This window comes from Aricia agestis, chromosome 18 (genome assembly GCF_905147365.1).
Source record: "Aricia agestis chromosome 18, ilAriAges1.1, whole genome shotgun sequence".
Lineage (NCBI taxonomy): Eukaryota > Metazoa > Arthropoda > Insecta > Lepidoptera > Lycaenidae > Aricia > Aricia agestis.
In genome coordinates this window covers 9176910-9201925 of record NC_056423.1, presented here as the reverse complement: position 1 = coordinate 9201925, position 25016 = coordinate 9176910, and the positions used below count along the sequence as shown (strand labels likewise).

Below are 25016 nucleotides of genomic sequence, written 5' to 3'. Positions count from 1 at the left end.
AAAAAAGAAACGATTATTCTTCACCGGTGTTGGTAAAATTTGAATTTGGAAATAAAAGTTGCTGCGCAATCCAGTGTCGTCGTTTTAAATAAATATATTCTCTAGCATCTTTATATTTTTTATATTAAATTAGCAGTCTTAGGGTTAATTCGAAAGCACTTTTTATTTTGAATGGATTGGAAATACTTACTTTCTTAATCTTTTTTGTATGGTACCTACCATACAAAAAAATATATAAATTATGAATACTTCCTGAATTATTACTTTCAACTATTCAAAGAAATATTTTTATTTATTTATCAGTAATCTCCTAAGTTTTAGGAATCTAGAATTCTAAATGTGAGTTCTAAGTACTAAAATCCAGTGCCCTGGGTCGGATTTCGATTTTTTTTAATAACATCATATTGTTGAAAAAAAATTATTACATGCTTTTTTATCATCCTTAAAATAAAAAAATAAAAATCGGACGCAGTTCTTAATTCAAAATTTGTCGCCACACTATGATACACAATCAATAACATATTATTTTCATGATCATTTCCTTCATCTCTAATGACTACATTCCCATTGTGGCCGTCATTTTATCATGACCAGGAATATAAAACCTTACCTTCAAATCTAAGTAAAAAAAAAGACAAAAGCACATTAACCATTTATAAAACAGCAGTATTTCCGGACCAATACGACCTTCAAACCTTAAAAAGAAAGCGTATTCCCTCTTAAAAGGCCGGCAACGCACTGCAGCACTTCTAACATTGCGCGTGTCCATGGGCGACGCCCGCGACGGTAGCTGCTTTCCATCAGATGACCCGTTTGCTCCTTACCCTCTTATTTTATGAAGAAAAATCCCGGGCATTGCAGTGGTACTACAGTCTAATACGCTCAGAGTAAGGTTTTATATGCCTTGTCATTATTTGAAGTGAAACTTCTTTGAAGGTGTAACCCATAAAGTTAATATACCTAGCGGAATAGAGAAACAAAGGCCTGAGCAAGTGAGGTGTCACTATCAGTAACACTGCGTGGTAAAAAGAGACGTGTGATACATGACAGCACTCTTTTTGTGACGTCCAGTCGGCACGTGCCGCACGTTGATAATTTAATATCTTATAGACTTCATGTTCAATCATGCTTGTGTAAGTGTATACGTACACATATTTTTCACACATATGAAAACCAATTTCGGTTACGTTTGACAGCTCGAGATTGTAGCTCTATTTCGCTAGGTATATTCACTTTATGGTGTAACCGCGCTCGCCAAAAATATGCTGCAACACTGGTTGTTTTGCGTTCATTGTTTTAATATTAAGTTAGGTACATAGATATACAGAAGGCATCGACACGGTCAACACAGAACGTTTTAAGGCGTCCCCACATTAGGCGTGCGGCGCTCGCGTCGCGGTTCGAGGACGAGAGAGAGAGAGAGAGAGAACGAGGAAATCGCGTGCCTAACGAGGGGTCAGCCTAACGCATGACCGCTCTCAGTTCTGTATTCCCTTAGAGTAAAATTTAACGGTGTCACAATTCTTCCACATTCACAGTTCAAGTATTGCCATTTTTCAGTCGTCTTAAGTTAAATTTCCTCGATGGACGAGCCGTCGGCTTCGTCGAACGGACGCGCCCGCTCGCCCCAGCGTTCCCATCGCTCCGAGCTCAGCAGAGACTCCGTGTCTTCGTCTTCTTTCGGCAAAGGGAACACGATGCCGTCCCCGAAACTATGTGGTGAATGAAGCAACGTCATAATAGTATAAAAAAACAACAATCTTCTATAAGTAAAAAGAGAGAAAGGGACTACACAAACATAGTAAAAGGAGGGGAAGTAAGTTATCTTCATACAAAGGCACCGCGCGCGGCTTGTATTGTGTGCGCCATAGTTTAAATGCGTCGCCACGTACGGCACACAACAAAATCTCGGCCAGTTAATAGAGGCTGGTACCGCCGAGATTTTGTTGTGTGCCGTGTGGCGACGCATTGATACTATGGCGCACACGTACAAGCCGCGCGCGGTGCCTTTGTATGAAGATAACTTACTTCTCCTCCTTTTACTATGACACAAATCTATCGGCCGAGTCTTGTACTCCCAATTTTTAGGTAAGACAATATGCTTCGGAATACAAAACTTTATATTTTATGCAATCATGAAATTCAATGGCAAGAACATAAACTTTTGTGTTTGAATATTTCAGCATTACGACATAGCAAATGATCGATAGATTTCATGAATAAAAATATAGAAAAAAATGTCTACCAGTAAATAGCACAAAATACTTGGAAAACCATCATGTGTCCATGAATAAAACTTACCAATGTTGACCAAATTTTTACACAAATTAAACCGATTGTGTTCTTATGAATTTTAATTTTATTTATATGATTTATTATTTTGAAGTACATACAGATGATACAGATTCGTATCTAATATAAATAATTATGTGGTAAACAGAATGTGAACAAACCTAACAGTCATAATATTATCATATTCAAGAAAACTTGCAAAATTTACTAGATGTGAATTCATTCATTTTTGAGCAAAACTAAAATTCTAGCAATCGATAAAAATATAAATTAATTAAAGAGATTGGAAGGCAATGACAGTAAAGGCGAAACCGCACTAGTGCGACACGACGCGACACTTCACTTCCATAGAACTGATTCAGATTCACGTTTGTAAAACGTCAGATCTATTATGCAAGTGAAGTGTCGCGTTGTCGTGTCGCTTAGTGCGGTTTCACTTTAACTGTAAATATTATAACTGTATCCTGTTAATTATAACTAGCTATTTGACCGAACTTTGCTCGGTGTTCGATAAAACACGAACGAATAAAATGACATTTTCTAAAAATGATTCCTAGCTAGATCGATGTATCGCCCCCGAATATATACGAGCAATTCTTATATATATATATATATATATATATATATATATATATATATATATATATATATATATATATATATATATATACAATTGCTCGTTTAAAGATAAAAGATATTATACAGTGGTCAGTGCCTGACATTAATTATAATTTTTGTCACCCTCGCTTGTTGCGGTTGTTCATTCTTTAATTCAGCCAATCGCCTTTATTACTATGTTCAAATTTTCTATTGCTCCCAAATGTATCTTATGTATCTTAATATTACAAAACACATCACAAAATAATCTACTATGTTGGCTCGTGCATTGCTGTCTAATGTACTTTAATGTTAAACTGTAGCCAAGAGTTAGGAGATAATACATTCGTATTTAAAACACACACCCCCTTAATAATAAAGATATTTAATTGATCAGCATTACTAATAAAGCCAAGGTTAGCTGTGTTAGGCCCAATTTCAACTGCGTCTGTTAGTGTTAACAGATTGTTAAAATGTCATGTCTTCTCTTTCATTCATATTATAAACGAAAGAGGTAAAGTGATACTAATTGGAGCATAAACTTTAACAGTCGTTGATGAAATTATTGTGCCTTAGGTTAGGCCCAATTTCAACTGCGTCTGTTAGTGTTAACAGATTGTTAAAATGTCATGTCTTCTCTTTCATTCATATGAAAAACGAAAGAGGTAAAGTGGTACTGATTCGGGCATTAACTTTAACAGTCGTTGATGAAATTCTGCCTTAGTCTGTCATCTGTCTTTTCCAATCTGTCAGATAGGTAGATCTTGTTAATCGATGTGTAAATTTTTTTAACAGTGAAGGGGAATACATAAATAAATAAATATAATATTACCTATAAATAATTTCAGGTTATCATCCTGGCTACAGTTTCGATGTACAGTGAAACTAAGCTAAATCATGCACGGGGACACTGATTTCATTATAAAATACAAAAGAAGTGAATGACGGTTAGAAATTTTGTATCGAATGTTTCGCCAATGAATGAAAAGCATGTTGTAATTTGTATGAATTTATTTAGTAGATATAATAATAAAAAATATCGTGTATATTAACTGTCTCCTTATACTATTTGCGGGACGGTGCGACCCCGTCGGGGGCAAAGTCTCCATCTCTCAGTCTCGTGTTGGAACTCCACGCTAAAATAGTAATAATAAAGCTGGTTTGAGCTAACCCTTAGATAAAAGAAAAAGATATAGCGTTAGTGGGCGCTTCCAATCGATAAGTGACAGAATAAATTATAGGCAAATGTGAAAAAAATTAAATAATAATAAGGAAATATATATTATAATACATATATAATATACAATGTGTCCCGACACCGGTGTCCGATCCTTTAATGTCATGATCTATGGCATATTTTATCGACAAATTGGCCCTCAAATTTTTTCTCTCTCTCACGGTTCTAAAATGGCAGCTATTTTAGTTTTTCTCGGGACTTCACACTAATCTGACCATAACTTCTCATGTAAATATCCTATGAAGATAAAAAAGGTCTCATTTGATAGCTAAACTTGTGGACTACGCTTACACAGGCAATTTGTTATAAATTTCGTGGAATTAAATATAAAAAAACCAAAGTTTAAGAAAACAAATCGTGTATTTTTTAATTAATGGCTTTTTGTGAAAAATCTAGCACATTAAACTGGTTCTTTTTTGTTTTAAAAAGATAGATAAGGTTTTTATCTTAAATAAATTCTTTACTTCAATGCTCTAAGCCAGATAGTTTAGAAGTTATAACGATTTTCCTATGAAGTATAGGTCAGATTAGTATAAAGCCAGAGAAAAATTTTTTTATTCAAAAGTTGGAGAAAAATAAATCGAACTCATGATTTATGGCATATTTTAGTGACACATTGGCTTTCAAATATTTATTTTTTCTAACTTTTGAATTTTTTTTTTCTCTGGCTTCATACTAATCTGACATATACTTCATAGGAAAATCGTAATAACTTCTAAACTAGCTGGCTTAGAGCATTGAAGTAAAGAATTTATTTAAGATTAAAACCTCCTCTATCTTTTTAAAACAAAAAAGAACTAGTTTAATGTGCTAGATTTTTCACAAAAAGCCATTAATTAAAAATTACAAAAATTTTTTTCTTAAACTTTGGTTTTTCTATATTTAATTCCACGAAATTTATAAAATATTGCCTGTGTAAGCGTAGTCCACAAGTTTAGCTATCAAATGAGAACTTTTTTATCTTCATAGGATATTTACATGAGAAGTAATGGTCAGATTAGTGTGAAAGCCCGAGAAAAACTAAAATGGCTGCCATTTTACAACCGTGAGAGAGAGAAAAGATTTGAGGGCCAATTTGTCGATAAAATATACCATAGATCATGACATTAAAGGATCGGACACCGGTGTCGGGACACATTGTATATGTTTCAAAAACAAAATAAAATATTTTAAAGGATAGGAAAATTTGTAGCGTCATTTTTTTTGTTTCAGTATGTTTAATTAGAAACACCCACAATGAAAGAAGACTGAGAGAGAAAATGTAAAGATAATGAAATCTAGTTAGTCCAGTTCTAGAGTGAAAACAGAAAAATAGCAAACAGCGTATTATTGTCTATATTAGCAGTTGAATGGAGCACACCAAAACTATGTTATTTTATAATATTGACATTCTTAAAATATATAAAGTTTCTGTCAAACATTTATAAACCAACTGTCAAAAGGGTATATTTGTCAAAATAACACAATTCTAGTGGCATATAAAATATATTCATGGGATTTTCTCCTAGTGTTAGATTAATCATCACAATATATTAATGATTATCAAACATTATATTATTGCTCATACATCACACAGAAAACCGTATCAGGTTAGTGAAATCTCAGTGGTGTTGCACTTAAGACTATAAAAAAATAAAAGAAAAAATAATAAACAAAACGATTTATTGTGCTCAAAAGTTTACAAAATAACAGAAATTCTAGTAAGATCAGTCTTGTGCGTTGTATTGAGCTCCAAAATGCATTACAAAGCTACTTTTGTATTTTTAAATATATTTATATTCGTGTCAATACAGTCGCCCACACATAACTTGAGAGGGGATAAAGTTATATAAAAATATACTATAGGATCGTGGTATTAAAGCTAATATATCTCCAAATCTAATACTAAAGAACACATATTGTAAATCAAAATCTTAATTTTACGAATACATTTCATATAATTTCTGATCGATTTTTTGTAAAAAAAAATATATTTCAAATTTATAAAATAAATGTGAACGAAGATTTGGCACATTATTGACAAAGTTTTTAAAAGAAAGAATATAACACCAAAATAAAGAAGTTTTAAATGCCTATATAAAATGCATTTTTAAGTTTCCTTTGAGACAAACTAAATTTGAAACATTAAACAATTAAGTAAGTAAAAAAATTAACCTAATTATTTAAAAAAAACATAGGTTTTAAGTTTGAAAATAGTAAAGAACTAAAGAAGAAATAAAAAATAGACAGAGGAACTTAACCTAAGAAAAGTGTAAGTTGTAATTGTAGATGGCGCTCGTAGTTTAATTTTGCGACTCTAGGGCTATTTCAGTCGCTATGCAAAGATAAATTTTAGGGATTTTTTATGTCACAATAATTATTATATTATAATACTTTTCCCTGTGTGGGATTATTCTGTGTAGAAATTTTATTCTACTATAAAGTGGTGGGTATATATATTGTGAGATATTCTTGCACACACATACACGGTGGTAAAAAATCTCAAAAATGTGCATTATATTATGTCCTAGTATGAAAGACATGTTGTTTTCTTATCGTAGGATAGAAAACAATATAAAAATAAACTTTGGTAGGAAAGTAAGACGTCTTTCCAAGAATGTACGGACTATTTAACCTTGCGAGGAGAATAATAGAATATTAAGCATATCCAGGATATTTCCCACTAAGAACCCTCGAAGAGAGAATTTCTCAAATAATTATCTTTCTTTTTCTAATTTTATTCTGTGGGTATTTTAATTTAGCATGGAAGATCATTCTGGTGAATTTTGAACCCAACATGGAGGGTAATTCTTGTGGATCTTAACCTAGCATGGGGTATAATTCTTGTGAATTTTAACCTACCATGAAGGTAATTCTCGTAGATTTTAATCTACCGCAAAGGGCAATTTTCATGGATTTAAACCTAGCACGGAGGGTAATTCTCGTGGATGTTAACCTAGCATGGAGGGTAATTCTCGTGGATTAAAATCTAGCATGGAGGGTGATTCTCGTGGAAGTGGAATCTCAAGGTATGTGCGGGGCGAGGTCCTGCTCTGACCTGGAACGCGTGGTCCCCATGGACTCGTACCGCGCGTCCGCCGCCGCCGCGAACGTCTGCAGCTGGTGCTCGCGCCGTACAGGATATTCGCACCCGTTGCCGACGCTGACGAAATATTGCGTGTGAGTCGATAAAGAGAGGGATGGGGCGATGAAGTCCGGTCGCCGGGTAGAATGCTTTTGTAATTTGCCGTGACGTCGGCTGTCGTCGCGGTAAAAAGACGAGCGTATGGAATAGTATGCAACCGCTTTTAATTGAACTTAATGACAGTGGCAATTGTAAGCGGTATGCTATAACATAATAAAACGTTGGTGGTCAGTGCCGAGTCACGGCAAATTATAAAAGCAGCCACTATGCGAGAGAGAGAGACTTATGCATCTTATGATGATTCCGGACCGGTCGTGTTAACTTATAACATAGTAAATAAATTGTAAAATATGTGTGTAAATAAATAATATATATCATAGTGGAAGAGATGCATGAGATCTGTGTAAAATAATTATGAAACTTATGCTTGTCTCTTTTGCACGAATATATTGGTATCCTGTTAACGTGTGCGTGGGGAGTGGGGACGAGATACCAATATTTTTGTGAGCATTTGAAAGAGTAGACTTGGGTCAATAGCCAAATCTCTATCTTCTATTCGGCGACTGGACTTTATCACAGTGTTTCAGAGCTATGCTGATTTGGTAACACATCATTGTTTTAACACTGTCAAGTACTCTAATTATAGATAGCACGCGAGTTGAACGCAGAGCTCAGGAATGCGGTAGGGATGTGATAATTAGAATTAATAACGTCGATATGTCGATACATTTCATATACGCTTTTAGTTTAACATTATAATTTTCGGAAAAAAAACAAGAAAAAAATAGTTTTTTTTTTTAACAGAAATTGATGAAATCGTTTCAGTCAGTATTATAAACAACAATTACACGCGGCTGCAACTAGAATATTGTTGAAACTCTTTTATACAATTTATTCTTTATTTTATTTAATTTATCAACAATTATTTTTAAATTTTAAATATTTTTTGTTTCAACAAATAGTAACGCGATAACACACTACACGAATGATAGCTGTCAAGTCCCGCACAACATTACACTGCAGGCGTGCGAGACGCGGGATTGCTCCCGCCCTTCGTCTCAGACCCCCAACTGCATTCAACTCGCGCGCAATCTGTAGTTGAGTTCATCTCATTTTTTATCGAGCAAATCTCCCATTGCGTATGTCAAATTCATGTCAAGTCATGCCAACATCACACACAAGTTGTTTATTTTGGTTACACGTCAAGTTGCGACTTGACTTTTTTTAATTTTACGAATGACACTTTAGGTAAACACCGATCTTTAAACAAGAAGTTTTAAAAGCGACCTAGAGATACTTGTCTCTTTTCACTCTTGTTATTTTCATTACTCGAATTTGTGTGAATTTATGAGTTTATCCAAGCCAATAAGAAGTATTAAGCATAATATTACAGTGCTTATAAAGAATGTTTGTATTATAAAATAACTTTTTTGTAATATTGAACTGATGAAGGACCTTAAACATATTTGAAGGATCTTATACATATTTGAGTATAATACAATATAATATTTAATATTAATAAATACTGATGATACTTATAATATTATATAAGTAATAATATTTAACTATAATAAATAATTATTACTATTATAATTAGTGTTATGATTTGTAAAATATAAAGTTATTGTAAGTTAATCCTAAAATTTTAGAAATATGATCTTGTTAATTACTGACGATTCAAAAATATAATAATGATGCAATTTATTAATGGATCATTCAAAGTTAAGAGTTTATCTAATGTTTTATGTAAAGAGTGTATCAAACGTTTCTTTGCCATTTATTATTACAGCCAGTATTTCACCCGTATTATTTTATTGAAGTGACTAAATAAGTATGTCAACATGGCAACGTCCATCGCCATCCCGTCGCACAAACAATGGTCGCCGTCAGTCTCTAGTTGTAATAATTTACTATTATTTATTCAACAAATGCACTTATCAATATAAAAAGTACCCAGTAGCCGATTCTCAGACCCACTGAATATGCATATAAAATTTGGTTAAAATCAGTAAAGCCGTTTCGGAGGAGTACGCGGCCTAACATTGTGACACGAGAATTTTATTTATAAGATATTTTTTTACCACATTAAGATAACACTTACAATATTCAGTTGGTAGTCAAAAATGACGTATTTTCGATAAGATTAAAATATAATCAAAATTAGTAATATTACATACCTCATTGATAATCGCGTTTGCTTTCATTGAAACAGTTTATCGCACGGGAACCGTACATTTTTACAAGATAAAGATTATCCTTACACCCAATCGGTTCTGTGGTTTGACTCGACCGTTAAGACGACAGACCCATTTGTTAATATCGAAATATAAAATAAATACATAGATAATAAAAATACACACATAATATTTAACATTTACACATACATATTATAGACTATAGTCATTCACTTCTTTTGTACATGAACTACATCCTTGCACGTACAGTCAGAAGGCAAAATATGTATGCATTATTAAGGCCCCTCTACACATACATAACCGCCTGATTTTATGGGCCAATGTAGATACTGACAACTGTCAGATAGCCCTTACTAATAAAAAGACCCACAGTATGCAAACAGGCACTATAGTTATAAAATGTTTTGTGCCTATCTGATACATTTAAAAAATTTACTTGACAGACAAGAACTAAGAATTGTTATTAATAATGTAAAAGGTGGGTTTTTATTAGTCAGGGGTAAGCATTTGTGCTTTTGACTGTACACGATTTTAATCGCTAATTTAAAATGCACTACTCTGCCAATCGTTATACTTAATTAATTTTTGCTAGATTGATGCCCGGTTTCTAAGGAGAACATATGGATGATCAATCAAATCGTTATTTTTATTAATTAAGGTAGTTTAAAGCTCCATTTAACATTACATTGTTAAACAACAACAATTTTTTTATCTATTGATTGTCAAATCAAAGTGTATCAAATAGATTCGTCCAGTCACCACTAGATGGCGCTTTTGATATACTATGCGTTTTTTTTTGCATTCCACTATTATTCTAAAGACCGAATTGTTCAGACTAATTTTCTCACCAAAAAGTAACCTAAGACAAAACCTAATAAAACTGATACTATTCTTATAGACTTTTTGTATATTATATTTTCGGTTACGTATGTGTAAATATAAAAAATAGAATTAAAATCGACATTTACTTATTTTATCTTAATATTTGTCGATATTGTAGAAAGATCCAAGCCAGTGATTTTTTAATGTTACTTTCGTAAACGGACTAAAATTCGATTCCAACTAAACTAGACAGAGGTGTAGCCTCATTGCTGTCGAAATTTTAAGAGATTGCAGAAGTCTTGATAAGTAAATGGTTAGTCCCCCCCCCCCTCAAAAGGCGGAACTACCTTTGATGTTAGCCTTTCCCCTTGAGGGGGCGGGGTAATCCCTTAGTTCTCTAGCCTAACTAGCTTACCTAACCTTGAGATTAGCTACGCCGCTGCACCGGGTGCATCTCCTACTCCCCTTATGTTAGCTACGCCCTATACGTACCTGGTGAAGATGGGCAGCGCCCACAGGTTGGGCCGCTTGCCGAACACCTCCTTAAAATTATTGAAGGCACCGAGTGAGAAGCCGTTCTTGTCGGCGCCACCGCGGAACATCGGCGCACGGAACGCCTCTGAAATTGAAAAATATTCATTGAAAATACGTGTGGCATCAGGGACTAATATATTTTTTATCAATTGAAACACGTTAAACGATGCATGGCAACACTGTGCCGGTCGGAGGGACAAAAAACCTAACAACCCCAGTGTTAGGTTTTTTCGTTACGGAATTTCTTGATTCGGTCACTGCGCACAAAGCTCGTGATAAAATCGATGCAATAGCTTAATTAAATGATATCTCATCGACACGAAATTATATTTTATTAAGAGCGCTCCTGACTCAAAACATCAAACATCGGTCTTTCATATGCCTGGGGAAAAAGGACGACGCGGAATCATCGCCAAGTTAGTTTTACTTGAATAAAAGACGAACTATAATGATTATGAAAAAGTGTTTTGATATTTAGGTTTTATTAATGCCTTTTTAGATATTAAAAAATATTAAATAAAAGACAGCAAACTTCGAAGATCCAAGCAAAAATGTGTCTAAAACAAGATTTTTTGTAAAAAAGAAATTATATAGAGCATTTTTTCAGTAATCGTGTTTTCGTCTTGATCTTCATGAACTGAAATTATTTGTGTCAAAAAAATCAGTTTTTTAGACCTTACAGATTTTGAGATCTAGGTTTAAATATGTAGTCTAGTTAGGGTCAGGTGCGCTCTTAACAGTAATGCTATTTGCTAATAGCGAGTGCGCACTTTGCCAGGGAAATTATGTAAGTTCAGGAATGTACGCACGATCGTACAAACATAGTGTTAAATACATCCGCTTCAAAGACAATGTCTTTACAGTTTACAGTAATAGAAATTGAGATTGAAGAGCATATTCTTAAAGTCTCTCGTCTCTAATAATTTTCCTACATGGTACAGTCAGGGACTCATTAAATGTATCAAAGAGAAAAACAAATACCATAAACGTTTTAAGAAGTTTGGAAATCCCCGAGATTACTCCTTGTCGCTGTTACGTACTAGATGTAAGTTTCTCATCACTGAATGCTACAAAAATTACTTGTCTACGGTAGAAGACTCATTAGAGAATGACCCGAAAATGTTTTGGCGCTATGTCAATGGTCGTAAGGGTAGTGTATCGATTCCGCACACAATGTCATTTGGTGACAGAACTTCTTCTGACGGTCAAGGAGTTTGTGAACTGTTTTCAGAGTGCTTTAGCTCTGTCTACGACACTTCATCGACGTCACACATACATAGATTTAAGTAATAATATGCCGGAGGTCCTGCCGTGCACTTTAAACAATATTAGAATTACTCGCGAAGATGTACTACGTAAGCTGAAGTTGCTGGACATACGGAAAGGAGCTGGTCCTGATGATATAGCATCAAAATTCTTCAAGGAATGTGCTGAAGAGCTGTCGCAACCTCTCACAATTTTATTTAATAAATCTATTTCTAGTGGTATGTTTCCTTCTTCATGGAAGGTAGCTCACGTAATTCCTATATATAAATCAGGTCTTAGATCACAATGTTCGAACTATCGCTCTATAAGTATATTGTCCGGTATTGCAAAACTTTTTGAATCGGTGGTATATGGTCATATTTGTAATCACTTTCGTAATTATATCTCAACTAAGCAACACGGCTTTGTAAAAAATAGATCCACCCTCACTAACTTTTTTTTTTTTAACCTTTATTTATCAATAAAAATTACAAAAACATGTTATACGGCGCAATATAAGCTTATACAAGTTTTACCATGCGCCGTAATAAAGTAGTAAAACTTGATCGAATACAAGAATTATCTCTGTCAGGTGTTTGCCTCTGGTGGACAGGCTGATTCCATCTACCTGGACTTTAGTAAAGCCTTCGATAAAGTGGATCACTCCCTTTACATTATGGCATTCACGGTAGCTTATTGAGGTGGATAGCTTCATACCTTCGCAATCGCAGTCAGCTTGTTACTGTGAAGGGTTTCTCTTCTCTCCCCGTTTCGGTTCCCTCCGGGGTCCCCCAGGGGTCTCACCTTGGTCCTTTACTTTTTGTCATATTTATTAATAACCTAATTTGTCGACTAACGTGTCCTTTACTTCTGTACGCAGATGATCTATAAATATTTTCTGAAGTAAACAACGAAGATCAGTTTGTTGCGTTACAAAATGATCTCAATGCCATCTCGGACTGGTGCGTATCTAACAACATGAAGCTTAATGTTGAAAAGTGTTGTGTGATATCTTTAACTCGTAAGAAGTTTATGCACAATTATAATTCTTATAATGTGCAAGGGAGAGTCTTGTCAAGACAGCAGACAGTAAAAGATCTTGGTGTTATTTTTGATGAACAGTTATCTTTTCGCCCGCACTATGAGCATATATTAAAAAAAAGTAATAAAATGTTAGGGTTTGTCATACGCTCCACAAAAGACTTTAGGAAACCAAATAGTGTTCTAGCATTATTTTTCAGCTTAGTCAGAAGCGTGGTGGAGTATTGCTGTCCAGTTTGGTCCCCCTTTTACAAAACACACAGATATCTTACACGAAAACTTAATCTCGGTCGTGTGGTAAAAGACTATAACACTCAATTGTCCAAATTCAGCGTGTTACCGTTAAGTGCTCGTCGTGAGAGATACGATCTTCTTTACCTGCATAAAATACTCCATTCCTCTATTGATGCTCCTAATCTTCTATCACAAATAACTATTAACACGAGGTATAGATCGCGTAAACCGAAAATGTTCGCTATCCAGGCATTCAAAAACAATACGTCCTATTACAATCCTCTAGTTAGAATGTGTCGTACTTATAATGACCTTGTAGTGGGTAGTTGGAGCGTAGACATTTTTCGTCAATTATCACATTATAAGAAAACTATTTGCCATCTCTTGTTTCCGACTATGACCAACATTGTTAATAACTCGCATAATAATCATTTTTCAGATCCATTTCTTTTCTCTACACAATAAGTCTTGTTTATTTTGTTTTGTTTTAGTAATATAAGTTAAGCTAAATATTAGTCACTCATTGTATACTCAACGTTTCGTGGTGGATATTATCAGTTTTCTTGTATTAATAGTTTATTTTTAGTAACAACCTAATAATAATTATGTTATGTATACTATTTTTGGGTTGCCGTCTAGCCTAGAACTTAAGATTATGTTTGTACAACCATGCAATGACTGTAACCTGTCTGTATACTAAATATAAATAAATAAATAAATTTTAAAATAGCTTCAGAGGACTGTCACTCATCACACTATCATTATCATATGCTAGATGAATCAATCTGCAATCAATTAGTTCTGCAAAAGGCAGTAGAAGACCCAGAGAAAATTAGCGGGCATTGAGATGGCGCAGATGGGGCATGGGTAGATTAAGTCTAAAAAGGCAAAATACACGCTAATCACGTACTAAAGTAAAGTAAAAATTAATATCGTGTAATTTTTGTTAATGTAGGTATTGTAATAATTTTATCACGTGTGCAAATATTTTGACAGGACGAGCAATGGATTAAAATCATCATTACTAAAAACTATAAAATAAAAAGTACTACAATCGAGGTTAAAGTACAGAGATCTTACGACTACAATATAATAACTTACGTTTAAATATAAACGTGGCAATAGCTGTTTCAAATTCGCCACAGATGGTAAGTAAAATTAAGATGGGGGCCTCTAGAAAAACACATATTCTCAAAGTGGGCGGTGAACAAAATAAGGTTGAGAAACTATGGTTTAACTGGTTCAAATGTATCCTTCAAAGGATAGTGTAGAATCCTAGGGACACTGGCTCACTTAAACACCCAGTACCGCTGCGGAGCGCACGTCTATACTCCGTCGCTGTCTGTGTAGAACTGAGAAATATTGACTACTCGAGAGATTATTTATATAGACTGCATCCCCACTACTGGTGTTTATGAGACAATGTTAAGTATCTACTATGTAGATACACTGCACATACACTACAGATAGTTTATTAATAAATATGTTTTATTTTACGTGTAAGAAGCAATAAGTGTGTCAAATTGATGCACCCGCGATAATGGAATCGCCCAATACATACTTTTGATATTAATAAAACTTTCCTCGGGATTATACTAAATGATAAGATGATAACTAGTGTTAAGATGACAACTAAATGGTAAATTTTATTACAAAATACTTTCAACATAGTTATGTTGAAAGTATTTTGTAATAAAATTTACCATTTACTTTAATATATTTTGAGTTTACCGATTGCTACCGACTTAATGACTGAGAAACTTGTCGGTTTGTCCTTTGGACGAGAACTAAGCACATCTGAAAGTGAATTGGTTTATGTCAAATTAAATTTAGCAGTTAATTTTTTCAATAGATTATTAACCCTTCTATTTTATCAAGCGTGATTACCGTCGACAGCAGTCTTTACAATATTGAACCCAGTGGGACTCCACATGCGACGAGAGTAAACGAGCATCTCTGAAAGCAAATTTTGTGAAAAGCGATGTCCTTATTTAAAAAAAAAAAAACTCTTACTAATATTACAAAGCGAAACAGAAGGTCTGCTAGACTTTGTCTGACACATTGACAAAAGTCATATATTACGTAAAAAGTCATATAAAGACAGCGGATCTTGAATTGAAAGTTATACGCAGCGTATATATCTATATTAGTAAAGTCATATTTACACCTACTGAATAGCGAGTCAGTGGCGAGACAGTGGTCTCAGCCGAGCACGTCCATATTACAAGGCGTAACAAAACTAAGGTTGGGTGGCAGCAGAGGCGTGGTTAAAGTTAAAGTTATGATTATAGTTAAGGCTAAATTTAACTTTAACCTTAACTTTGACCGGAGAAATTGACAGATGACAGCTGGACCAACAAGGTTATAAATGAACGTGGGAGGGGGCGCTGCTGGTAGAGGAGAACTGTCAAAAATGGCGTTTTTGTATGATGACAGCATTAGTTCCTTTTTTCGCCACGCGCATTTAAAACCTTGTCCAGCTCTATGGTTATGGTTAAATATGGCGTATTGATGGCGTCCATTTTTAACTTTAACCAAAGATTTGACATTTTGTTACAGTTAAAGTTAGTTGGTGCAATCCAACCTACGTGATAATACTTTAGGGTGTGTATGTGTCTGTTATATAGCTCGAAGGCTATATGTCATTTCCTTCCATTCGGAGTAAAACTATAGAGCAAAACCGTATGTGAGTATTAACATATTATGATTATTATTGTTTACACATACAATATCATACTGACTTACTGCAAATAATAATATCTATGGATGCTTCACACCACATCAGTCTGGCCCCGTGCTAAGTACCTACACGTAGGACTTGTGTTACGGGTACCAGGCAACAGAAATATATTTAATACTTTTATACTATACACATATTTAAGATTTTTATTATATGATACACTTAATACACATCCACGACCCAGGAACTTTGAAAACTTTTTGTTCCGTCCGTTCCAGGATTGGGGCAGCTGCCCCCCACCCTGCCCCCCGCTCGGTACGCTCATGGACAGGTATAATTCTCAAAGACTCTGTCCTTCTCACACATAGGTATTTCTGTCGTTATGTGTAAACTGACTGACTGGCCGTCAAGGAGGGTGACTAACATAAAACCACTTTATAATATGAGTCATATTATGGAATTTGGACTCATGACTTACCTAATGTTGTTCTATTATGTGCGACGAGGTAGCAGTGGTATCCGAAGAGGGAACCGAGCGAGATAGCGAACATGAGTGCGACAAAGAAAGCGAACACTATGTGGTATCTTCCGGGGGAGCCCGCTGTGCTCATTTCACCCTGAAAATAATAAGAAAATACCTATTGAACTCAAAACTTTGGTTAATTTTAGATAACATTTGTTAATTATAAATAAAAATATTATGTTAAGACACAAATTACCCCTGACTAAACTCAAGTAAGTAACAGACAATCAGAGAGATGGACAGACACGTCAAACTGATAACACCCCTCATTTTTCGCCGGGGGTTACAATATACAAAGAAATCCTTGAGCTAATACTTACATAATTAAAAATTAAAAAAAATAAGTACAAACATTTGATATTTTCCTTTACCATTCTACAATCTACATACTTAGTATTTTACAAGGGAAAGTTGCGCTATTGTGGCCTCTAAAAGTGGGAAAAACATAAAACATATAATAATTGACCATTGTTTGTAAAAGGCCCTGCTCTACTTAAGTTACATTCTAGCTACTATTTCTATTATGTATTTTTTAGTTATGTAAGCAATTTAATCGTCTTTCCTATAAAGTTGAATAACAAGTCTTTGCCATACATACTATGTAAGCAGTTTGGAAAGACCGAGTAAAATTGTAATAGGCTTGATGACTATTTTTTTTTCTTATTGGTAATTGAATCCCCTTAAAAAATAGAAACATCGCTGAAAGAATGACTCTGATAGCTTAAAATTCAACAAGATATATCAATTCAAACATCTCATAAAATAGACCTGCCCGTAACGCTCCAATCTCCATACAAAGTGCTACGAAAGACTGACGTCACTCTTTCGTAGTTTGTATGCATCGGGAGAGAACTTTGTTCGATAGGTATATTAAATATTGCGCTGTTTGCAACAAAAGTTGCTTTTAATTGCATAAGTTATCGAATGGTACACAAATATTAAGAAATATAATTGAAAAAAAAAACGACTTGATTATCCAACTTTGAAGTCGCATAACAAAAAAAAATACAAATTCTATCGAGCTGAAATTTTGGGAACACTTATTTTTTACCGTGATTTCTTTATTTTATTAACAAAATTCGCTAATCTTTAACCTTGTCAACATCCCTATTGTTACGTTTTTAAAAAATAAACAAAATATTAAGTATTAAATAATAAAAAATAATTAAATTTTGTGAAGTCACTCTTTGGCCCCTGCAGAATACCAGTGCAGCAAGCTTGCTTGCTGCGTATAGCTGAGCTGGGGCCAATTTTTGACATCACATAACATATACCTATAATTATAATTGTACATAGCTTAAGTCCTTTTAATTTTTTATTTTCTATTCTGTATATGTTGTGTGTTGGAATAAATAAACGTATTCTATTCTATTCTATTCTAAATATATATACAATGTAGATTTGAATGCAAAAGTTGCAAAAAAGCATTTTTTTATGAAATAAGGAGGCAAACAAGCAAACGGGTCACCTGATGGAAAGCAACTTCCGTCGCCCATGGACACTCGCAGCATCAGAAGAGCTGCAGGTGCGTTGCCGGCCTTTTAAGAGGGAATAGGGTAATAGGGGAGGGCAGGGAAGGGAATAGGGGAGGGTAGGGAAGGGAATAGGGTAGGGGATTGGGCCTCCGGTAAACTCACTCACTCGGGGAAACACAGCGCAAGCGCTGTTTCACGCCGATTTTCTGTGAGAACGTGGTATTTCTCCGGTCGAGCCGGTTCGTGCCGAAGCATAGCTCTCCCACGTTAAGCATGTAGTTTTACAGATCTTTAGCACAAAAAATTGTCGATGTAATCAAAGACTGCATATTTTGATAGTAGATAAATCAATGACTGATAAGATTCGTTTTTACTTCCCATCTGTGACAAAACTAATCCACACTACAAACTTAGCTTTTACAGCTAGAAACTTGAAATTTCGCACACCATGTGATGTATTTTTTATATTTTTCCGAGGGGGAATAAAAAAGGATCAGAGATTGCATCATGCATGGCAGGAATACCGAATACTATTTTCTGGCGTGCGATCTTTGTATAATCCATACTAATATTATAAACACGAAAGTGTGTCTGTCTGTTACCTCTTCACAATTAAACTGCTGCACCGATTTTGATGAAATTTCGTGTGCAGATACTTGGGAGCCCCGGGAAAGGACATAGAATAGTTTTTATGCTGAAAAAATGTACGGTTTCTGCGCAATAAACGAATTTCGACTCTCGGAAAACTAGCCTCGAAGAAGCTTGGTGTTCTTAACAGAGCGAGACAGTACTTCAGTCCGGACCAACGCCTACAACTCTACAAGGCGCAGGTTCGGCCTCATATGGAATATTGTTCTCATCTCTGGGCAGGGGCGCCAAAATACCAACTGCTCCCTCTGGATCGTATCCAACGAAGGGCCGCTCGAATTGTTGACTGCCATAGTGTTTCAAACAGCTTGGACCCCCTGGAATTACGCCGAGATGTAGCTTCACTCTGCATCCTCTATTGGTTGTATCACGGGGAGTGCTCTGAGGAATTGTTCGGAATCATACCACCTGCAACTTTTCGCCATCGTCCCATGCGAAAAACATACCATCCTCATCACCTTGATGAGTGGCAGTCTTCCACAGTGCTTTTTTCGCGTAACTTTCTGTCGCGCACTGTAAAACTCTGGAACGAACTGTCACCAACAGTATTTCCGGACCAATACGACCTGCAAACCTTCAAGAAAAGAGTGTATTCCCTCTTAAAAGGCCGGCAACGCACCTGCAGCTCTTCTGATGTTGCGAGTGTCCATGGGCGACGGTAGTTGCTTACCATCAGGTGACCTGTTTGCTAATTTGCCCCCTAATTTAATAAAAATAAAAAATAAAATCGGCGCAACGGATATGCAGGCGTCATAGATAGTAAATGGTAGTAGACAATTATTATAGTAGGTTATAGATATATATCTGTAATATATTTACCTATTAGGTAAGCTGTGCTTGCTAGATACAGATACTTGTACTTTGAACTACACTGATCATGAGATAACATGATTCAACCTATTGGCCTATATAAAACAAGAATTCTAAATTTGAAGATTAAATATTATTTTGCAAGATTTTCTCTTTCTTTACATAATGAAAAAAATGTTACAAAATAAAATGAGAATAATTAATCTAAATTGTTAGAAAAATACAATATCACAAAAATACAAGAAAAAAAAACAAGATTTAAGTACATTAAACATATCCTCGCATTCTTTTGAATATTTTTTCAGTTCAACATAACGGTCACATTGTCGATAACTCTGAAAGCAATAATTATATCACTTGAGTTGAAATCATCTGAGTCAATGTCAATGACCTTAATAGGAATTAGCTCATATAAATTAACCAATCATTGAGATAAGTTGGCCTCTGCCTCTACAATGTTATCTGTGAAAATTGGCTGAAGTATTTTTTTTTTTTTGGTGTTTTAGATGCAGGGCTAAATTTGTTTATTACTAGGGAATAGTACAAATGTCTATTTATTTTCTGGGGTAAAAAAACTTTCATCAGTTTAAATGAGAAGAGGTAATAGACAGACAAACACATGGCACATATTATTAGTATTTACTATTTAATATGAATGTTTTTTCCTTTTTTCCTGTTTATCCTTCGATCATGGAAAAACCAGACACATTAATAGCTTATCTATTGTTATTGCGGCAGCATGTGGCCACTTGGGAGTTGAAGCAGAACTTTGCTGTGAGTAATCATGGCCACTTAACAAATAGGAAAATATCCTGAATTTCTTATGAACATTTAACTTTATCACTACTTTAAAAAAAAGGGTTAATAAAATAATATGAAAAATACAGAAAATTACACAATATGATTTGTAATTTTTTATCTATACTTGTGGCAGGCAAGATTTCAATGATTCATACAGGGGAAACATATGTTATTTGGTCAGATAATGTCAAGCCCAGCCAGCAGATGTCATAATCTGTTTAAATTGACATATCACACCCAAATAACATTACCACTTTCTGTTATGGTCAGTGTCGCCAGATTTTTTTCGTGCCAAGTCAGGACTTTGGAACGTTTTGAGTAAAAAAGCGGGATTCTTCAGTCAAAAGCGGGACAAAGTAAAAAAAGGTACTTATAAAATTATTTTTATCTTTTTTTACATTAAAATAATGTTTACGTGACAATAGATAGCTAAAGTAGCCAAAGAAAATCCACCCCTTTACCTCCTACACTCTTAACTTCACTACATTCACGTTCGGGCTTTCCCCGAAAAGCGGGACTGAGCCTGTCCTGCTCGGGACATTTAATTTTTATGAAAAAATCGGGTCATCTGGCAACACTGGTTATGGTACAACTTTTGCAGTATTACATTAGTGTAAACTAAGTGAATGACATACTCAACATACCTTCCAAAACTTGATGAAATATGGCAAACATGTAGACATGATGAACAGGCAATACAGTAGTGCGTAAGCCAGGAACAGCATAAAGAACTTGTAGTTTTGGAAACACACACAGTTGTTAACCCAAGGGCAGTGGTGGTCCATTTTAAGTACACATCTCGAGCAGATGCTGCAGTGGTGAGCTCGGTCAGGCTTGACGAGCAGACAACGGTTGCAGTAGCGGACCGAACCCGACATTGTTCTGAGCAAAAAAGTTTAATATTAGTATTTATAAAAACAACTGGTTGAATTGAAATCTTTTGCATGCCTCTGGACTGTTGACTGCTATCAATTGTGTACATTTCAAATAACCACTATTGTACTGTTTAGTTACTTTAACCCTCAGTTTACCCGGTGGATTTTTAGTACGTAATTTACCTCCTGTGGACCCAGGGACTACAGGGACAGGGTATTAAAATGGCACCAAAACTACAGTTAAACGCTTTTACAGTCTTGTAATTAGCTTAATTGTCAAAACAAGTCTTAACAATAGAATTATTACACATAATTAAAAGCGAACACTTTTATAGGAACTATAAATCAAAATATCAGAACTTTTCATATAAAATAACAAGTGTCAACTTCTGACTTGAAAATCACAACCTTCTTGTAACTTTACTAAATATTTAACATATAAACTTAAAAAAATGTATTTTAAAAAACACAAAAGAACATGAATTAAATGTTTATATCTTAACAAAAAAAAAAACGTGCAGGGGTCAATGATTAGTCTTTTCGACGCAACTCGAACATTTCTTTTTGGTGCAGCTTATAGGCATACTGGCTTTGAACAGCTGTGACACGGGTATTCAGTCCTCCCACAAAGACGACAAGGGCAAAGATGACAAATTTTCCTCTCGTTTTTGGTCACTTTTTGTGGCTTCAGAAGGCAAAAGAACTTGGATTATTTCCGATATGATGGCGAATATTACATTCTTCGTCAGAATCACTTTTATCGAGATTTCGTAGCCAATTAGCAACAACTGACTTTGCATTATCGTCCAAGACATTAATTATATTGTTAGAAGCCATTTTGTACACTAAAAAGAAAAGAAAATCATATAAAAAAATACTGTTAGAAACAAAAACAGTTACATACTTACCCCGCTGTGGTCCCATGGACACACTTGGAGCTAGTACAAACCGATCCAAGCCGCGTGGCGACACGTCTGCTCGCCACCGCGTTTGGCGCGAAAAATAATGAAGGTACTGAGCCGCGCGACACCAACGGAATAAACCGAAAAAAGTTACGCGCTCAAAATAGTGGCCAGTGTGTCCCACGGACCAAGGAGGTAAATTAAGGGTTAAAATTCTATTCTATTCTAATTAGCCGTTTGTGTCCCACTGCTGGGCAAAGGCCTCTCTTTCCTTCCACACGTCTCTATCCTTTGCTGTGTTTGGCCACTCTTTATCAACAGCGTCTAGTTCGTCGCGCCACCTTTTCTTGGGTCTGCCCCTGTTTCGCCGACCTTTCAGTAGCCACTCCGTAACTAGACGCGCCCATCTGTCCGGGTGTATGAGGGCGACGTGCCCTGCCCAGCTCTACTTTAGACCAGCAGCTTTTCTACCCACATCCATTATTCTTGTCTTGGAGCGCAGAGCGGTGTTTCGAATACGGTCAATCCTTTTGACACCTAAAATGCTGCGCTCCATAGCTCTTTGACAAACTCCGAGCCGGGACCTCTGTAAGTCGGTCAAAGACCAAGACTGAGCACCGTAAGTTAGGATAGGTAGGATGCATATGTCGACGAGTTTACGTTTTAGGCAAAGTGGAAGGTCCCCTTTCATTAGTTCTTTCATAGACCAAAAGCTTTTCCATGCCTTCTCAATTCTTTGGTCTACTTCCTTGTCTTGTCTATTATTAAAGGATGTTATTTGGTACTCGTCAACATAATGCAACTCATACCCGTCTACCTCGACCTTACGTTTTGTGCTGTTAGTCATGAGTTTGGTCTTTGATCGATTTATCCGAAGTCCCGCCTCGTGGCTTGCCATGCTCAGGTCTTGCAGCATGGCCTGCAGGTTTTGTGCAGAAGTGGCAAACAGAACTATGTCGTCGGCGAAGCGAAGGTTTGTCAGCCTTTTCTTGTCGACAACAATACCCTTGTCCCCCCAACCTGTTGAGACTTTCTTGAAAACCTCTTCTAAGGCGCTCGTAAATAGGCGTGGAGAGATAGGGTCACCCTGTTTGACACCCCGTTCAATTTTGAATTTTGGGCCTGTAGTTTCTAGTTTTACGGCAGCTAAACTATGTTTGTAAATTATTTTAAGTAGATCTATGTAAGTAGGTTCGATATTTTGTTAACTGAGGGCTGAAAAATTTTTGTCATGGAATATGCTATCAAATGCTTTGTTAAAATCAATAAAGGCTAAGTATAAGGGTACATTAAATTCATTAGACTTTTCTATGACTTGGTTCACGGTGTGGATATGATCGGTTGTTGAGAAGCCTGGTCGAAGGTTCTCCACGTGGTTAGTGGAGATCCAATTGGTAATCAATGCGATTTTGTATGACTTTAATAAAAATTTTGTACAAGTGTGATATTAAACTTATAGGTCTATAGTTGGAAATGTCAGACTTGTCCCCTTTTTTATGCAGTAGTATAATGTATACTTTTAAATAATACTGTTAAATCATCACAAATGAACGCTAAGGCCTTTGAAAAATGGGGACCAAAAGATGTATAATTTTATTTTGTTTACCTAGTCACAATGGGAAGGTCCTTTGCAAAGTTTTCAATTATTGTTCTCTGCTCTTCTTCAGTATCTACACTAAGTAGTTTCTCCAACTCTGCTCCCGTAAGGAAATACTGCAATATAATGTCAAATGAGACACATGTAATGTACTGAATAAAGAAAGTTGATGGTAAATAAATATTTATGATTTTTAAAGAACACAAAGTTGGTTTACTATATAGATTCTATTGTCACTTTCTATAGCCATAAAAGATTGCTTAACTGTTACCTCTGCCATTTCATTGTTTGGCTAAATAGGTCAGTGATATTATGAGTTTAACCACAAAGCATAAAGTAAACAATATGGTAATATATGATGACTTCTACTCACTTTGCTTGGTATTTGTTCAACATTCGCGAATATTGTTTTCCCATAGGACCAAGCGAACATTATTAATAGAACATGGTATATCACTAGGTATACCCATTGCTGTACTGCACTTTTAATTGTAGCTGCAAGAGGCGTGTTACGATTAGTATGAGTAATATCAGCACTTTACTTCATAAATAAACGGTACTCACAAAAGCACAACTGATAAACGTAAGCATAATAAGACCAAGTTACAATGGAAACGATCAGGAGCACTGGGAGCCATTTGAAGGCTCTCCAGCACCACATGTTGCATGTCCTCCAACATCCGCAATAGTTTGGCGTTGAAGGTCTATTACTTTGCACTGATGAAGCCATTAATGATAAAATGTAAAGTTATCCTGATCCATATCTTAGCACAACACTATTTTATTAAAAATTTCGTGTCAATTTTTGATTCACTGTTTGACACTTGACAGTTGACAGCATTGACAGTCTCATACATTTTTTTTTTCTTATGGCACTTCGGCTATATAACCATGGCCAGTGTCGAGTATAAATATGGCGGGAAAACAATATTCTATAATCAAATTTTCAGCATCGTTTTTCTATATAGTCAGGTCTAAAGTCTAGTCAAAGTCTAAGTAAAAGTCAATACATACAGTCAAGAACAAGAAGTCAAGTCAGTCGATTCAGTAAAGTGGTAGACGCTTTACTGAAACTTTCGATGGAGTTTTGGAGGGAATATAAAATAGCACGTTTCTGGATATTGTATCACTTTCCTACACTTGTGCACGTTAATGAATATTTAATGGTTAATATTCTACCAATATTACACAATAAAAATAATAATAATAATAATAATAATCATTTATTGCAGGCAATAAACCCATATAAAATATATAAAATTAAAATAAATTAAAAGTTAAAATTAAATAGAAACCCAACCCAACCCAACCCAAAAAAATAAAAACCCAGATAACACAATTTTATGAAAATTATACAAAAACACAACATCACTCTTTCACATTC

At 35.2% G+C, this 25016-nt stretch overlaps 1 protein-coding gene across 5 annotated transcripts; it reads right to left on the bottom strand.

The window, feature by feature from the left end:
• Window positions 1–1192: 1192 nt before the first annotated feature.
• On the bottom strand, window positions 1193–24433 carry LOC121735787 (palmitoyltransferase ZDHHC2-like). Of its 5 annotated transcripts, none has more exons than XM_042126739.1 (8): window positions 24197–24433; window positions 24006–24127; window positions 23642–23748; window positions 20903–21140; window positions 16480–16618; window positions 10760–10886; window positions 7164–7268; window positions 1193–1712 (listed from the first exon to the last, which is right to left on the bottom strand). In XM_042126739.1, exons 1-8 carry the CDS (start codon window positions 24360–24362, stop codon window positions 1571–1573), a joined length of 1146 nt encoding a protein of 381 aa, XP_041982673.1. In that variant the 5' UTR covers window positions 24363–24433; the 3' UTR covers window positions 1193–1570. The 5 variants fall into 5 exon arrangements, with proteins under 5 accessions (XP_041982673.1, XP_041982675.1, XP_041982674.1 ...); XM_042126740.1 differs by lacking the exon at window positions 1193–1712 and adding an exon at window positions 3886–4025; XM_042126742.1 differs by lacking the exon at window positions 1193–1712 and adding an exon at window positions 7063–7079 and having other exon boundaries at window positions 7129–7268.
• Window positions 24434–25016: the final 583 nt, after the last annotated feature.

Excerpts from the sequence above, each read along its gene's own strand:
- LOC121735787 (XM_042126739.1), bottom strand. The coding sequence starts at position 24,362 with ATGGCTTCATCAGTGCAAAGTAATAGACCTTCAACGCCAAACTATTGC. Across the intron at positions 21,141-23,641 it reads GACCTTCCCATTGTGACTAG|AACAATGTCGGGTTCGGTCC; the intron begins GTAAACAAAATA and ends TTTTTTGCTCAG. Across the intron at positions 1,713-7,163 it reads ATGGGGACCACGCGTTCCAG|TTTCGGGGACGGCATCGTGT; the intron begins GTCAGAGCAGGA and ends TTCACCACATAG.